We start from the raw sequence: 18,211 nt of genomic DNA on the forward strand, positions 1-18,211 counted from the left end.
AATGAGATTTTCACTCTGCAGCAGAGTGTGCACTGATATGAAACTTTCTGGCAGATTAAAACTGTGTGCCCGACCGAGACTCGAACTCGGGACCTTTGCCTTTCGTGGGCAAGTGCTCTAGATGAAATTATCACTAACTGCCAATGCTGTAGGACTGAGAAATGACCTGAATGACCATGAGTTGCCTATGGTCGTGACGGCCGCTTTAGTGACGGTACGAAATGTTAGGTTATTGCCTTAGATGGAAGGCTAAGAGTTCAACATCTCTTCGATATGATTTTTTTTTAGAGTCGTTACCTTAGTGTTTGGAATGATATACAGCGTAGTTTAGATAATAATAACAAAAGAAAAAGAGTATTACGAATTATTCGCATTGTTAGCGAGCGTGTTTAATCACATACCTCATGAAGCTGGCTGCCCAAATCCGAAGTTCTGACCCCAGAATGTTCAATGAAACATTTATCAATCTATCTTATTTTCGTATATGCTTTACTGTTGTAGCTGCAATGTTTTTTCAATACGCGACCAAATAATTTTATAGAATGCTTAAGTCCTGCATGAGTTTTCTGTATTGCTTAGGTTATGGATTGCCATGAAATCGACGGCATATCAGTACTTTCCCGAACGATGTGAAGATATCCTATTATAAACAACGCTGCATTCAAACATAGCGGTTTTCATGACGCATGCTGCAGCTGGAACAGCTGATTTTCCAGATTCTGTTTTGTTCGAATCAGTAAACGGTGCTCACGATAGATGTCAGGCGCGAGTCACGTGAATTAAATAGTGGATATCGTTGCAAAGCTGAAGCGGGGGCGTGCTAAATTTCGGCTGCTAAATCTTGTTTGGCTGTCATTGATCGGTAAAATAAAAAAAACTTCAATTTTTAATGTGTATGAGAATAATTAACTGTATTGGATATCATGTAACAAAGATTTTGTCACTTTGATAGCTCGTTTGTAGAAGTGGGAGTAACCACTGCCCAAAAGTGAGCTACCAAAACTGGGACACACATATTTAAAATGAATGAATGTTCCGCGAGATCATATTAGCAGTGGAGTGATAGCATTTCTTAGTTACAATTTTGACTGGTTTTCTCTGTTTCAGGTATTTAGGACATAGCGAAACATGACGGAATACTGGCTAATATCTGCTCCTGGAGACAAAACTTGCCAGCAGACATGGGAAACGTTGAATAATCTGACCAGTAAACAGAACAATGTATCTGTAAACTACAAATTCCATATTCCAGACCTGAAGGTGATGTTTGTTATTCATATGTAAATCTACCTGTTGTAATAGATTTGTCATCAACTTAAGAAAGTGGCGAATTTGTTCCCTTTCCTTTTTATCAGTTGACTTTCTGGATTGATTTAGAAGCTTTTCTTTCTTGAGAGTAGTTTTACCTATTAGAATACACTGATTTTGAACTGGATCATGCAATAGTGATTGTTTTGGCTTATTTATGTCTATGTGACTTGTGAGATGATAACGAATCTCAAATATCTTGGCAGCTTCAATAACAGTTATGGCTGGATTGCTCAGTCATTAAGAACATTTGCTGCAAAAGATAAGGTCCAGGGGTGAGTCCCAGTGTGGAAAATAATTTTAATCTGACAGTAAGTTTCGCAAGACACACACATTTACGACAGCAGAATGAAGGAAACATTTTGGAAATAGTCAATATCCTATTAACTGTCAGAAACATGACTGACTTAACACTAAATCCTCATTGGAGCTAACATGCCATCAACCCACACTGGTTTACATATTACCTGTATCATCACTTTGTTGGTTTCCAGTGGTGGTCGTAACTGTAATTTACCATTAATTAACACCTAGTCTAAGCTATTTCAATATCATTCTTGATAGAAGAGTTTATATTCTCAATAAAAACTAAAGTTGTAACTATTGATTTACAATGGCCAGAGTTTAGAATGTCATTGTTCAACCAAGTTACTAATATGATACTTTCCATCATCTTTGTTACATCAGGATCCTGATGTATTTGTTTTAGGTTTCATTGAGCATTGTAATTCTGACGTTCTGTGATGGTGTTGATGTATCATTGTGACCCTGATCACGTGTTACAGTCTTCACCACTTGACATTCACAGCAACTTGCTACACATGTATTTCAACCAAACTGTGCTAACTCAGTTTTACCACAAACTTGGATACTTCTCGTAATAAAATTACATATTGTGTATTATACCAAATGGAAAATTTTCAAGAGTATACTGAAGCAGTGTGAAAATACCACACAGTGACCCAGTAATCAATTTGGACTGTGCTAGGTACTGACCACAAACCCAAATTGAAAATGTCTGACTCTCTGGGAGTCTTTCTTTGTTCATGTCACATTACTCAAGAAAAGCAAAGTAACATTGGAACACAAAGAAATGTGTAATTATTATGATTCTATAACAAAGATTGCCCATCGCGATGATGACGCACGATTCTAAATATGTTGAAGACTAGCTACTGCATGAAGTACATCTCATTTTTTTTGCATGTTTTTTACTTGGTTATTGGCAACTTTTGTTGTTTCAATTTGCAGGTTGGGACATTGGATCAGCTGGTTGGTTTATCTGATGATTTAGGAAAACTAGACAGTTATGTTGAACAAGTGACCAGGAAAGTAGCAGCCTATCTTGGTGAAGTACTGGAAGACCAAAGAGACAAACTCCATGAAAACCTTCTGGCAAATAATAGTGAGTTTGTTACCTTTATTAGGCCCAGCTACATGATTCACTTTCATAACATTACTGGTAGACCTAAAGTGTGCCACTGTTGGGACTAGTGTAGCAGGGGATAAAACCCGTCGGCTTTGGACAATGACGTCACTAGTCGCCAATCGAGAAGCGATTCTTCTTATTGTTGTAGCCCCCTTCAGTAGCTGATAAGTGTTTTTTTGGCTTTTTAAAAAAAAATCTCACGAGATAGAATAAACAGATCCACTTTATTAAGCAATCAGTAAAAAAACGAAACTGAAACATAACAGCAAAAGCGAAAATGCTAAACTGCTCTCTGGCGACTTGTGACGTCATTGTCCAAAGCCGACGGCTTGTATCCCCTGCTACACTAGACCCCCACTGTTGAATAACTGAGCTACATTCTGCTTGTTGCTTCTGTTTGTGCATTTGTGATTATTTTATTCACTGTCTGATAGAAACTGCATTTTCTTTTCTTGTTTTGGAAAATTTACAAGTTTTGGTACTGCAAGTTTGCAAAGCCAGTGGTGCCTTCTTTTGGCAGAAGGGTGGAAGGGTAAGGAAGAGTTGTGAAGGAAAAGGACTGGAAAGGTTTAGGAAAAGTGTTAGAGTTCAGGAAAGTGACACAGAAGCCTGTATCAGGAGAAACCAGTCGGGATGAGAAACCCGGAACCCTTCTGCCAGAAGGACCCACCGGCTCCGAAAGCGTGCATACCTAAAACCTTTTCTTTTTTTTCCCCATAAATGCGCATGTTCTCCAGCTTCTGCTTGGTGAGTAGATTTTTTAAAATCTGTCCAATTACTTTTCATTGTCAAAAGTTGCTTATTTTTGTTGTTATAGTTATTAAATCGTAATTTAGGCAGTGCCAGAATCAAAAGAGAATGTCCATTTGTGTGCACCAGCTGAAAACTGTTTTGGTCAGGTAGTATCAGACAATCTACCGTGTAATAGCAGCAGAGAAATTGATTGACATGTCATCTTGGCAGTGTTGATGTTGCAAACTTTATGGGTGAGCAATGATGCTTACAATCCAGCACATACTATCTTATATTAGAGCACTGGACTTGATGAATGGCACATTGTATCACCCAAAAAGTAAGAGAAATGTAGATGGTTCCCTCATCAGTCCCATGTTCCGTAAGATTAGAGGCGTTGTCTTGCAGCTGGAAGGTATGCTCCATTTCATGGACCTGGCAGAGGACCTGATTCAGTTTCTCAAAGCAACAGTATCAGTTTTTCACCTAGATGTTCAGGATAGTATTTGTTTGCAATGGCCTTAGCAAGACATTCAAATTTTGGGAAAGATTTTTGTTACTGAAGTGTGTTGTCTTTTCGCTGTGAAGCCATTGCACATGTTTGCTGGCTTTAGTGAAGACATAGGTTTTGTTTGGAGTCATCAGAGATGAGGGACGCCATCCAGAAAGATTAATTTTTCAGTCAGAAAATTACCGTGTGAAATAGATTGAACAGACCCTGCTGCCACTCATGGAAAATGATATACTGAAAATGTTTTTTGCAACAGAAGCAACATATGTTATAACTGGATAGATAAAAAAAATCTATTCCCTAGCGGCAGCTGGAGAAGCCATTCAGAGCCATTGGTTCCTTATTCTGGCAGAATAGTTGAAGGTAAAGGAAGAGTGATGAAGGAAAAGGACTGGTGAGCTTTAGGAAATGGGGAGAGTTATGGAAAAGTTGGAAATACGGAAGCGTCCGATCCCACCCGTCCGCTTTGACCCATGACGTCACAAATATGGCGGAAACGAATATAAACAACAATTCCACTATGGCGGATATAAAATCATTGCATATGTATCATAAAGACGAAAATACATCGAAAAACACACACACACGCACGTTTCACAAAAAGCCTAATGACTCTAACGGGACAAGCGTGGGAAATTGGGGATTTTTGGGTGGGAAGAAACTAAATATAAACAAATTTAGCCACCCACCCCCATACAAAACGACGAAAAAAATCGACATCACAAAACTCACCAAATACCACAAAACACAATATTATCTGGAATCGGACACTTCCCTTGACCTATATAGATCTACAGCAGCTCCCGATCCCATAAATTGGGATCGAACACTTCCCTTGACCTAAATAGTTCAACAGCAGCTGCCGATCCCATCTCCCAATACAAAAATCAAAATGCACCACCAAACATTACGAACAAACACTTCCCTTGACGTACACAGATCTACAGCAGCTCCCGATCCCATAAATTGGGATCGAACACTTCCCTTGACCTATATAGCTCAACAGCAACTCCCGATCCCATCTCCCAATACAAAAATCAAAATGCACCGCCAAACATTACGAACAAACACTTCCCTTGACCTACACAGATCTACAGCAGCTCCCGATCCCATAAATTAGGATCGACAACTACCCTTGACCTATGTAACTCAAAAACATCTCCCAATAACAATACCAACCTTCACAGCCACAAATTTCAATGAAACACTTCCCTGTACCCCAATACACAACACGTACGCCAAAAACAAAAAAATGAGAACTTACCACAAGAAAGTTCCAGCCCCACAAACTAGATTGGCCACCACAATCTCTCTCTCTCTCTCTCTCTCTCTCTCTCTCTCTCTCTCTCTCTCTCTCTCTCTCTCACACACACACACACACACACACACACACACACACACACACACACACACACACACACACACACAACCAACGAAAAAATGCTAAACCAAAAGAAAAACCCAACCCACCCACACCTCAACTCCCCCAACCCCCCCCCCCCCGACCCCAAAATAAAAAACACACAAACAAAAACCAAATGCAACATAAAAAAATCTCAATCACATACTACAACTCAACAAAAACTTCAACAAAATAGATCCTCCACAACTAAAACAAAAAACAAACTCACTCCCTCTCTCCCCCCCCCCCCTTAACAAATACTATACAACAAAATAAACCACCCACCCCCCCCTGAGCCACAGCCATCCACCCACCTACCCAGACCACCCTAACTAACAACTTTCGGCCTATACATTTTACCCACAGCCCTTAAGAAAACCCGAACAATACAATAGCCCTCTGGGACACTCTTCCGCCAACAGTACTCATCTAAATGAGACTGAAGGTTGGAAGAGCGCCTCTTCCCCCTCCCAAGAACTGACTTAACCGCCCCCCACATCCCCTCTATTGTATTAATACAAGCCCCGGTCTCACAATTCTTATACATGGTTCACTACTAAATGATTAAATCCCCTCTCACCCAACCCCCTATAAGAAGAAAAAGCATCACAAGCTATTGTGGACCCTGGCTCTATATATTCCTCAATTAACCCCACTAATTCAGCCTTGGACCTCCTTTCCACAACCCTAAAAACACATTCTGAACCCCCCCCCCCCCCCCCGGAACAACAGCCCCCCACACACAAAGACCAGCCACAGACTTCCCCCTCCCATACTTCCTTTTCCCAAACTGTGACTCGTCCACCTCCACAACAACCCCATGCCCCCCCAACTTACTCCTGTACTTAATAAATTCCGAACACACTTCACGACAAAAGGAATACCAATCTAAAACGCTCCTCTCACTCACGCCAGTCTCATGCGCGCAAAAACTCTGTGGGGATCGATAACAAAAATAATATGTAACAAGCACAATCTCGCGCATGCCCAACCTAGACTTCTCGAACCAGGTATCGCGGCGTATGGAACGCCATAAATCGTCTTTGCGACAGTGCCACATATAACTGTCCCTGGTCCGAGAGGCCGGAACTTTAACCAATTTCATTGGTTCACGGCACACACCGCACTTCACCACCTCGGCAATTGAGCCGAAAAGCTGTAAGAACTTAATCAGCTCTAAAGCTGTGTCCCCCATGATAGCCCTCAACCGAGAACTATTGATCTTTTCTTTCATATCCATTCCTGAACAAAAAACCACAACCGATTAAACTTAATAACAAAACCACCCGACGTACAGCAATCATCACTACATTAACCTTCGCACAAAACCGTTAACTCACTGATACAAATTCCGCTTCAAAAATACGCAAGCAGCACTCGCCAAGAGCAACATCAAACTGAGCCCAATACACCAAACAAATGAAAACCCTGAACATACCACCAGAGGGCACAGCAAACCACAACACGACGACATCTACAAACACGCCACACTCACAAACCAAACTCCGCGCCGTAATGACGTCACACACCACACACCCTTACGTCACGGGTCAAAGCCGACGCGTGAGATCGGACGCTTCTGTCGACCCGAAAAGTTGCCCAGAACCCCAGATCAGGGCAGACTTACTAGACGGGATGAGAAGGAAAGACTCACATGTGCAGTTAAGTGGGTCTTACTTTGAAATTAACCACCAGTAACTGAATATACACTCCTGGAAATTGAAATAAGAACACCGTGAATTCATTGTCCCAGGAAGGGGAAACTTTATTGACACATTCCTGGGGTCAGATACATCACATGTTCACACTGACAGAACCACAGGCACATAGACACAGGCAACAGAGCATGCACATTGTCGGTACTAGTACAGTGTATATCCACCTTTCGCAGCAATGCAGGCTGCTATTCTCTCATGGAGACGATCACAGAGATGCTGGATGTAGTCCTGTGGAACGGCTTGCCATGCCATTTCCACCTGGCGCCTCAGTTGGACCAGCGTTCGTGCTGGACGTGCAGACCGCGTGAGACGACGCTTCATCCAGTCCCAAACATGCTCAATGGGGGACAGATCCAGAGATCTTGCTGGCCAGGGTAGTTGACTCACACCTTCTAGAGCACGTTGGGAGGCACGGGATACATGCGGACGTGCATTGTCCTGTTGGAACAGCAAGTTCCGTTGCCGGTCTAGGAATGGTAGAACGATGGGTTCGATGACGGTTTGGATGTACCGTGCACTATTCAGTGTCCCCTCGACGATCACCAGTGGTGTATGGCCAGTGTAGGAGATCGCTCCCCACACCATGATGCTGGGTGTTGGCCCTGTGTGCCTCGGTCGTATGCAGTCCTGATTGTGGCGCTCACCTGCACGGCGCCAAACACGCATACGACCATCATTGGCACCAAGGCTGAAGCGACTCTCATCGCTGAAGACGACACGTCTCCATTCATCCCTCCATTCACGCCTGTCGCGACACCACTGGAGGCAGGCTGCACGATGTTGGGGCGTGAGCGGAAGACGGCCTAACGGTGTGCGGGACCGTAGCCCAGCTTCATGGAGACGGTTGCGAATGGTCCTCGCCGATACCCCAGGAGCAACAGTGTCCCTAATTTGCTGGGAAGTGGCGGTGCGGTCCCCTACGGCACTGCGTAGGATCCTACGGTCTTGGCGTGCATCCGTGCGTCGCTGCGGTCCGGTCCCAGGTCGACGGGCACGTGCACCTTCCGCCGACCACTGGCGACAACATCGATGTACTGTGAAGACCTCACGCCCCACGTGTTGAGCAATTCGGCGGTACGCCCACCCGGCCTCCTGCATGCCCACTATATGCCCTCGCTCAAAGTCCCTCAACTGCACATACGGTTCACGTCCACGCTGTCGCGGCATGCTACCAGTGTTAAAGACTACGATGGAGCTCCGTAATCCACGGCAAACTGGCTGACACTGACGACGGCGGTGCACAAATGCTGCGCAGCTAGCGCCATTCGACGGCCAACACCGCGGTTCCTGGTGTGTCCGCTGTGCCGTGCATGTGATCATTGCTTGTACAGCCCTCTCGCAGTGTCCGGAGCAAGTATGGTGGGTCTGACACACCGGTGTCAATGTGTTCTTTTTTCCATTTCCAGGAGTGTATTTGTTAAGTGTAAAAAAAAAGGAAGGTTGTCATATCTGTTACAGGACATTTTTCAGTGGAGTGCAATAACAGCCAACTCATATTCAGTGCCAAAATTGAGTGTTTGTGAATTTGCAATATGTAGCACAACACAAGGTTATGATTAGGTTGGGGCTCGGCAAGTGTGAATAAATTCCTGTGATCTAAGCCAGTCCCAAAACCATGATCTGAATTTTTAATTTAAAATTAAAGATATTTATTGCCACACTTGTTGCCCATTTGTAACTCTTTTCTCAATGAAACCAATTAAAAACTGCTCACATGTGCACTCAGCCAAACACACATGGTATTCTATTGCTGAATTTGTTTTTAACATGCCAGTGTTGTTTACCATTTTTATCTTGATTGGATAGGTCATATCTTAACATTGGCGATTGGGTCATAAGTGCACTCAACTTTGTAGCTGCAGAAGAGTAAGTCAATATGCAGTTGGGTTACTTGCTAAGTCAGAGCATTGCACTTGAACCATTTCCTCTTTATATAGTCCGGAAGTCTCTAACACAAATGACTGTGTTAATCACTTGTCATGGAAAACAGAGGTAATGTAGATGGTGAAACACAACCACTGGATGTTTTAAGCATCAGAGGTGGTCACCTGGACAAATGAAGAATTACGAGTCAGTAGGTTGCGGCCGAACCGCCGAATCTTTCCATCAGTAAATGGGGTATGTTCTCAACTGACTCGGTTGTTTTAACCCCCTCCACTGACGGAATGACCCGCTTCCTACTTCCGTATGTATAAAGCCAATACGGACTTGTAGCTGTCACGCCTTTGCGCTTACTGCTACGTATTTTAACCGTAAATAGCTCAGTCCTAATGGTAAGAGGTAGTAGTGAATTCACGTTATTAATCTTTGAATACAGCACAGCTGCCACAAGCTCAGCTCACTTTCACTCCACTCCTACCCTCGCCATTGCACCACATTAACTAGGTGCTACATGGACCTTGCTAAATTCACTTGCGTATACATTTTTGACCGTTACTCGCCAGTATTTCCCTAATGATTAGTACACTCCTAACCGGACTATTTCCCAAAGAGCTGTGATGATTGAACGGGTTCGATCCACGGCCTACAGTGCCCTACAGTTCACACGGTAACACTGCCTACCTGATCCACTTAACTTGGTAGTGAACTTATGTATCCTATCACCACTGCTAGCAGCAGTGGATAATTCTATCAGCACGACGAGAGCAGCAGACTTACCGTCGAATCCTCCTGAAAATACTTATAACTACGGTCGCCAGCTCTGAAGGAGCAAAAGAATGAATCAATTTTTTGGCTCGTTTCAAAGTGAAACGGCTTGAGTTGAATTTTAAACTTAATTCTGAATATTACTATTTCTGATCATTCTAGGTGATTCTACAAAGCAAATACTCTCTCAATTTCTGTTAGTTGGCTAGGTAATTACTACCAGGACAATTTATGCAATTTAGGTTAACAAAATCCTATCCTTCAACTTATTTAATGATTTTGGATATTACTCTTTGGACAATTGATATAGAATTAGTTAAGTGACTTTACTTGAAAGGTTACGCAGAAAAATTTAAGTAACTATAAATAGGCGACTCATTCTGGTGTGACCATTGCTCTTTTCAACATTCTTATACGCTAAAGTATTCTACAACCAAAAGAATTGTAAATGAAAGAGGCGATGGTGGCCTCAGTCTGATTTCACTATGTTTGAGGTTACTACACTTTACAATGAACAACATGCGTCGTAATTTTACTCATTACTATATTCTGTCCTCTGCACTTGCATAAAAGAAAACTGGTATTCTCCTTTTACATGTATACAAAGTTTGACTTAACAATTGCAAGCAGTCTTGCCTTGGGTAGACGTGTCGGTGCTGGTGGTGAGATGCATGTGGCTAACGCAGCTCTTCACGCCTCATGCCCTTAGTGGCGGCTGGAACTACGAGCTGTAGCACTCGTATAAGCTACTGCACGTCCGCCATAAAATCTGGGCGCAGGAACTCTTACAATCAGCCCCAGTGGCATAGCGACGGCTTCGACAACCATTCGTCGCGTTCTACTCCACAAACGGCGACGATATTCGCCTCTTCGCTGTTGCACAATCACTTTTGCGTGAGCACAGTTACGCACGTCCGATCACGTCAACACTCCCCAGGCCATTTCATTGTTCAGTCCCTGTGTCTCCAGCTACCCCTAACTACGCTCGTATCACCAAGAGTGGGGGGCGTTCCCCTACCACCTTTTTACCGAAATCATTTAGTATTTAAGAATATTTATATTTATTACCCTGGAGTTCATACCAGTCATAATGATTTACTACTAGCGCTTTACAACATTAAATTATACAGTAATAATTTATAATTACCAAGAAAAAGAATACATTTGACTCCGAGAGCTTAGTGCATTGTCTGACAGGTAGCGCTAATTCCCAGTTTCGCCAATAGGTGGCATCAGGGTGCACTCCCTGGCAGTCTCACACCAGCGTGCCCGTTTCCGACGCGCGGGCTCCAAATTACTGTCAGCCCACCATCATTTCAGTTCCGTTACAAGGTGTTGGTGCAATTGCATTGAAAATACATTTGATGGAATACTCTTGTGATTACTGTACCTTTCAGACTGATAATGCTCTCTTATCCTGAATGTTTGTAAGCAGATGTAACAGTCACAAACTAATGAAAGCAAACTGTATAGGGAGCTGCAGGAAGGTTGTGTGTACCCATTGATATGCCTACAGCAATACCCTGGAGATGGTACTTGTAGCTGCACACTGCAGTAATCCATCAGTTTCAGATTGCATCTCTGATTTAGCAAATGTACAATGTTTACAAATCTTTAACATAGTGCAGCACTTCAGCAACCGAGAATTGTTCAGAAATTAAGAAATTCAGCCTTGAGTTGCAAGGTAAAACTTTATTAGTTTACCTAGGTTTTGATGCCAATAATGGTATCTTCTTCAGAACCTATAAATTGACCGATTTGGACATATGTTACACATTGAAATACATCATCAATCTAATGATCTCATAATAAAGAAAATCATGGTACTTACAAAAATTAAATTATTTTGAGGGCCAAACGTTGGCTGTGTCACAGAATAAAATTAAAACTGAATAATTGTTGATGGTGTTAGGACAGCGACCAGCCACGAATTTGTGGCTGGTTGCTGTCCTAACACCATCAACATTTGTCTTCAGACAACAGCCACGGTCTCCGTCATGTCATCATATGACAAAATTGCACAAAACAGAATAAAGACGCATAGTCATAAGATTATGTCTGTCAAAACTAAAAAAATTAAGACGAAAGTAGACGGAGCTATGCCGGCCAGGAATAAGAGTCACACGTAAGCAACAAGGAAACTAGGCGTCGCAAGCAGTTCCGCGGCAAGGCTTGGCCAGCAGCCAACCACATGTGCAAGCACTAGAGAGAAGCTGTCTCAAAATTACTTCGAGCAAATGTAAATTGCTAACAAATTGCGACAGGAAGCAGTCCTACAAATGGACAAACATACCTATTGGTACAATACATTAAACAATTTACCTTAGAACTAGCTACAAAATCAGGGAATGAAAATTTACATTCAAATATTATAATAAGAGGGCGAAGCCCCATTGCAGTAACTAATAAATTAGTGTGGGAAACACAAGCATGCAAAGCATATAACATCTAGTCTATATGGCCCATGCTCCCAAGCCTCTAAAAGATGCAGAACTTTTGCATAATCAATTGAAAGGACGTAAATTAGACACCCTTGAAGAATTGCAAATTTTTAAACATCTTTTTATTATTGATAGAGAAAATTTACTTAATGATCAGATGCAACTAAAAAATAGAAATTATTTCGAAGGAATTCAACCTGTACTTCAGTGGAGTTGACCCACAGTCTGCTTCGAATGACCGATGCAGTTTCCTGTCTGCTTTGCCCCTTTATTGTAGTGTGATTGAACACTGTGTCTCCATGTGTTTTGTATTATACTGGTAATGACACCTAGTTGCTAAGATGTTTCTTAATTTGCCTGTTTTATGTTCAAGATATTTTATGCTTCGCATGCTTGTGTTTCCCATACTACTTTATTAGTTACTGTAGTGGGGCTTCGCCCTCTTATTATAATATTTGAATATAAATTTGTATGCACTGACTTTGTAGCTAGTTCTCAGGTAGATTGTTTTAATGTACCCTACCAATAGGTAGGTTTGTCCATTTGTAGGACTGCTTCCCATCACAATTTGTTTACAATTTACGTTTGCTCTAAGTAATTTTGAGACAGCTTGTCTCTAGCACTTGAGCATGCGCTTGGCCGCTAGCCAAGCCGCGCTGTGGATCTGCTCACGATGTCTAGTTTCCTTGTTTACGTGTGACTCTTACTCCTGCCCGGCATAGCTCCGTCTACATTTGTCTTAATGTTTTTAGTTTTGACAGACATAATCTTATGACTATGCATTTTTATTCTGTTGTAATTTTATTCTGCGACATGGCCAATATTTGGCCCACAAAGTAATTTAATTTTTGTAAGAACCACGATTTTATTTATTGTGAAATCATTAGATTTATAGTGTAATTCGATGTGTAACATAGGTCCGTATGGGTCAATTTACAGGTTCTGAAGGAGACACCATTATTGGCATCGAAATCTAGGTAAACTAATAAAATTTTACCTTGCAACTGAAGGCTGAATTTCTTAATTTTCTGAAATACAAGGCATGTGGAATACTTTGGGATTCTTTATTGCCCCCCCCCCCCCTCCTCTCAACCTCCCCCCCCCACCCCCCACCCCACACCCCCAGGGTTGTCTGATCTGGCACTTGTTGTGGAGATTTTGAATTGTGTGAAATATATTTATTTTTCTTGGAACCTACTCTTTCTGATCTATGGGAGTTGTGTGTATCTCCTGAGTGGTCATGGATCTAAATGGCGCCCTGAAGCTCCTTGTGTCTTTTAGAATCCATTATATGGAGAGTGACTTTTTCTTCCCTTGAAAAGCTTCTAGTGTTTTAATAAGTTTTTTAGCAAGCATTGCTGATGTTTCTTGCAATTTTTTCACTGGTATTGTTGCTTTAACATGCTATTTCTGCTTCCTTCATCACTGTTAACTGCCTCTCGCCCTCACTTATTGTATCTGCCATTACTCGCTTTCCCTCTCATTCATTTTTCCTCCTCCTCCTCCTTGCATTTCCTTCCTTCTTTCTCTCTCCCCATTCCCCCCCACCTATAATTCTGTGCTTATATCCTCAACCCTGCTTACACAAGATCTCCTTGCTTCACCCTGTGTTACTACCTGTTCACTCATCGCTCATGTCCTCACTGCCTAGTGCCTCCTTCCATCTATCCCCTCCTTGCCTGGTGTTAATCTGATCACAGCTCATAATCTCAAGAAATGTTACATGTGTGGGGAAAAAACTATACACTTGTAAATAACACAAATTGAAACATAGATTTTGATGGTTTTTATGCTGCCTTTTAGTTGTTGTTCCTTTCAAAGTCAAGTCAGAGATATGTTTTTGTAATAGGTGACCTACCTGGATACATCACACGTTTCCAGTGGGATATGGCAAAGTATCCCATCAAACAATCCTTGCGGAACATCGCTGACATCATCAGTAAACAAGTAGGTCAGATAGATGCTGATTTGAAAACGAAATCTACTGCTTATAATAATTTGAAAGGCAACCTACAGAATCTGGAGAAGAAACAGACGTAAGTATAAATGGTTTTAATTTAAGTGCAGTTGTCAAACTTGCCATCTGAGCAAATTGCGATTGTGAAATTGTCAATTTTTTTTTTATTTACAGTGGAAGTCTACTGACACGAAATCTTGCTGATTTAGTGAAGAAAGAGCACTTCATATTGGATTCTGAATACCTTACTACCCTACTGGTTATTGTACCAAAGTATGTATAGAAATTACAAGTTTGCAGCTATTATTTTTAGCTCTTTTGGTGTAGCTAGAAGCCCAACAACATACTTTTTAAGTGATTTTATGCCAATTTTTCCAGAATAATGTTCAATGAATGGAATCAGAACTATGAGAAGATTACAGATATGATTGTACCTCGATCAAGCCAGTTAATTTACCAGGACTCAGATTTTGGCTTGTACACAGTGACTTTGTTCAAGAAAGTTGTGGATGAATTTAAACTCCATGCTCGGGAGAGAAAGTGAGTGACCATTCACATAAAAATTAATCTGTTCTTGCTGTGTTTTCCCTACAATTTTCTAACATATTTTCAATTATTGCTTTGTGTGTTCATCATTTGCCTTCATATTCTTCGTTTATTCTAATCATCATACAGGGTGATTCAAAAAGAATACCACAACTTTAGGAATTTAAAACTCTGCAACGACAAAAGGCAGAGCTAAGCACTATCTGTCGGCGAATTAAGGGAGCTATAGAGTTTCATTTAGTTGTACATTTGTTCGCTTGAGGCGCTGTTGACTAGGCGTCAGCGTCAGTTGATGCTAAGATGGCGACTGCTCAACAGAAAGCTTTTTGTGTTATTGAGTACGGCATTTCGAACGAAGTATGGTGTTAAACCTCCTGATAGGTGGTGTATTAAACGTTGGTATAAACAGTTTACAGAGAATGGGTGTTTGTGCAAAGGGAAAAGTTCTGGACGGCCGAGAATGAGTGATGAAAATGTAGCACGCATCCAGCAAGCATTTGTTCGCAGCCCAGGAAAATCGACTCGCAGAGCTAGCAGAGAGCTGCAAATTCCACAATCAACTGTATGGAGAGTCCTACGAAAAAGGTTAGTTATGAAACCTTATCGTCCGAAATTGGTTCAAGCACTGTCTGCAGCTGATAAGATTAAAACAATCGATTTCTGTGATTTTATCCTTGCTCAAATGGAAACAGATGAATCTTTCATTTCAAAGATTGTGTTTAGTGATGAAGCAACTTTCCACACTAACGGGAAAGTCAACCGTCACAATGTCTGTATATGGGGCACTGAGAATCCGTGGGAAACAACTCAGTATGAACGTGACTCGCCTAAGGTGAACGTTTTCTGTGCCATTTCAGCCAATAAAGTTTTTGGTCCCTTTTTCTTCGAAGGTGCTACTGTAACTGGACTACAGTATCTGGAGATGTTAGAGAATTGGCTGTTCCCTCAGCTCGAACAAGAAGCACAACAATTCATATTTCAGCAGGATGGAGCGCCACCACATTGGCACTTATCTGTCCGTAACTACCTGAACGTCAACTACCCGAGGCGATGGATCGGCCGCCAGGCAGCCCGTGACAGAGCACTTCATCACTGGCCTCCAAGAAGCCCTGATCTTACCCCCTGCGATTTTTTCTTATGGGGGTATGTTAAGGATATGGTGTTTCGGCCATCTCTCCCAGCCACCATTGATGATTTGAAACGAGAAATAACAGCAGCTATCCAAACTGTTACGCCTGATATGCTACAGAGAGTGTGGAACGAGTTGGAGTATCGGGTTGATATTGCTCGTGTGTCTGGAGGGGGCCATATTGAACATCTCTGAACTTGTTTTTGAGTGAAAAAAAACCTTTTTAAATACTCTTCGTAATGATGTATAACAGAAGGTTATATTATGTTTCTTTCATTAAATACACATTTTTAAAGTTGTGGTATTCTTTTTGAATCACCCTGTATAACTTTATTGGAGAAAATAGTTTTGTCCTGGAATGAATTCAGGAAATCAGATTACAATAGAAAGAACAATACTAAAAATTAAGGGAAAATACTGAAGTAGTTGTTTTATCCCTTCTAAAATGATAGCAAAAACCTGTTGTTGTAAAACTATCATTTATTGTATGAAAAGAGAAACCCAATCGAGAAAACTGTTAAAGTGCAAGATGGAATTGCTGGCCAGTACTTACCTTCAAGAAGCGAAATATAGAGGACTATACTAATAGGTGCACGTAAAACTAAATGACACTGTCGTTTGTCTTTCAGAACTAACAGTCCCTTCCTCGGGGAGAGAAAGGAATAGGTCAGGGGAGATTGAAAACGAAGGGTAGGTCACTCAGGGGGAACCCATGTACTGGGTCCTACACTTTTGTCTGATACTTCTGAAACCTTCAGTAGTGTTGTATGCTTTTACTTGTGACAGTACTTAATATTGCAACTCATAAATGTAAGTAATAGCCAACAATTTTGTCTCATAATTTAAGATAATGACCATCTCATTGTAAAACATTTGCTACTACCAGTCACAATTATTGTTTTTGTTGTAATGATAAAAATGAAAGAGTTGTTAAAGAATACTGTGAAAGTGTGAGAAGAACCCCAAAGAGGGCAGTAAAGCTGTTGAAGAAACTTAAACCATTCTTGGCAATTAAGTATATTTGAAGTTCGCACTGACATCAAAAATCTAAAATAATTTCTCATTGATTGGCACCACAGTCTCATTGTACTGGATGCAGTGCACTTCAGATGTGCATTTTTACTTGCATTCTTCGTGACAGATAGTCTTGGCCTTTTTTGTTTTGTCTGATTGTCATTTTTTCAACATCAGTGTGGGACTGGAATCATTCATGTTCATCTCGTTGACCTGTATTTCTTCTCAGAACCTTATACTGGATGAAACACACAAGATTTCTCAGAAATGAGGTGCTTCTGTCAGTTGATAATGTACCTTGAAACATCTAATGGTTGTGGTTTATGCACAGTAGTGCTTCACTTCACTTTTCTCTAAACATCATAATTACAAGTTTCAAAATTAATAAATAGTTTGAGGGAAAGGGGGGAGGGATTCATTGAATTCCTGCTCAATCACCAGATGTGGATCCATTCAATTTTTATGTCTAGAGATATTTAAAATTGTTGTTGTATTTAACTCCTGTAGCTAATGTTGATGTTCTTGAGGGATCTTGTCCAAAATAGGTTTGACCAAATACAGTGCACTCCAGAACTTTTCAACACATTGCGACAAAGCACGGAAGGGAGGCTCAGGGCCTTCATTGAAACAGGAAGAGGTTACTTCCCTTGTCCTTGCTCCTTCCACTTTGCCGCCCCCTCCCTCTCTCTGTGTGTCATTGGCTTATATTGGTCCGGCTATCCTCCTGGTTTCTGGTATTCCTTCTAGTTTTTGTTCATCTTGCTTTTTCATTTTCACCTTTCCTTTTTGTCATTTTTGGTCCCCCTTTGGGGTGTGACTTCCCCTTCTAAATTTTCTCTCTCTAGTGTGAGCCAACTGAGAAAGAACACCTAGTATCTTTGGTGTGTGGCCTTACCACTTCTTCCATCTCTTCCTCCACACCATTGTTCTTTAACTAGTCCATGTGGTGAGATTGTTATCAACCCTTTTGGTTGAGCCCCCTGAACACAGAGATCACACTACTGATACCTTCCCATCTATGACTAAGAGTGATTGCTTGTCATTCTGGAACACTCCCAGCAACAGCTGCCATTTCAGATGTCCATTGCTGTTGGTGGATGGCATTCACAGGGAGAACCTCTGATTGGAGAGGGTGGTATCAGGGCAGACACTTTGTGTATGAAATACATTAAACTTCAAGCTGGCCATTCCTCTGTGGTTGTCTTTGTAGTTGGCAGTGGATCTTTTAATGCTGACTTCTTATAACCCTGTGGCCTTTCCTTGCCTGGCTACACCCTGGGAGCAGGGGCAGATTTGCTCACTTGTGGTGAAACCTTTTCCCTGCTATGTAGTTTGCACCAGAACTGACCGGGACACTTTCATCACCACCAAGCCACTA

General features: G+C 41.6%; 1 protein-coding gene across 1 annotated transcript in view; it reads left to right on the forward strand.

Moving 5' to 3' along the window:
- The first annotated feature begins 734 nt into the window (after positions 1 to 734).
- LOC124798015 (V-type proton ATPase subunit C) overlaps positions 735 to 18,211 on the forward strand; it is a 71,169-nt gene continuing 53,692 nt past the window's right edge. The window contains exons 1-6 of the mRNA XM_047261212.1: positions 735 to 862; positions 1,108 to 1,260; positions 2,560 to 2,713; positions 14,037 to 14,223; positions 14,319 to 14,417; positions 14,523 to 14,684. Coding sequence (XP_047117168.1) covers positions 1,129 to 1,260; positions 2,560 to 2,713; positions 14,037 to 14,223; positions 14,319 to 14,417; positions 14,523 to 14,684 — 734 coding nt within the window. The 5' untranslated portion in view covers positions 735 to 862; positions 1,108 to 1,128. The remainder of the gene's footprint in view (positions 863 to 1,107; positions 1,261 to 2,559; positions 2,714 to 14,036; positions 14,224 to 14,318; positions 14,418 to 14,522; positions 14,685 to 18,211) is intronic.

The sequence above is a fragment of the Schistocerca piceifrons genome, chromosome 5 (genome assembly GCF_021461385.2).
Source record: "Schistocerca piceifrons isolate TAMUIC-IGC-003096 chromosome 5, iqSchPice1.1, whole genome shotgun sequence".
Classification (NCBI taxonomy): domain Eukaryota; kingdom Metazoa; phylum Arthropoda; class Insecta; order Orthoptera; family Acrididae; genus Schistocerca; species Schistocerca piceifrons.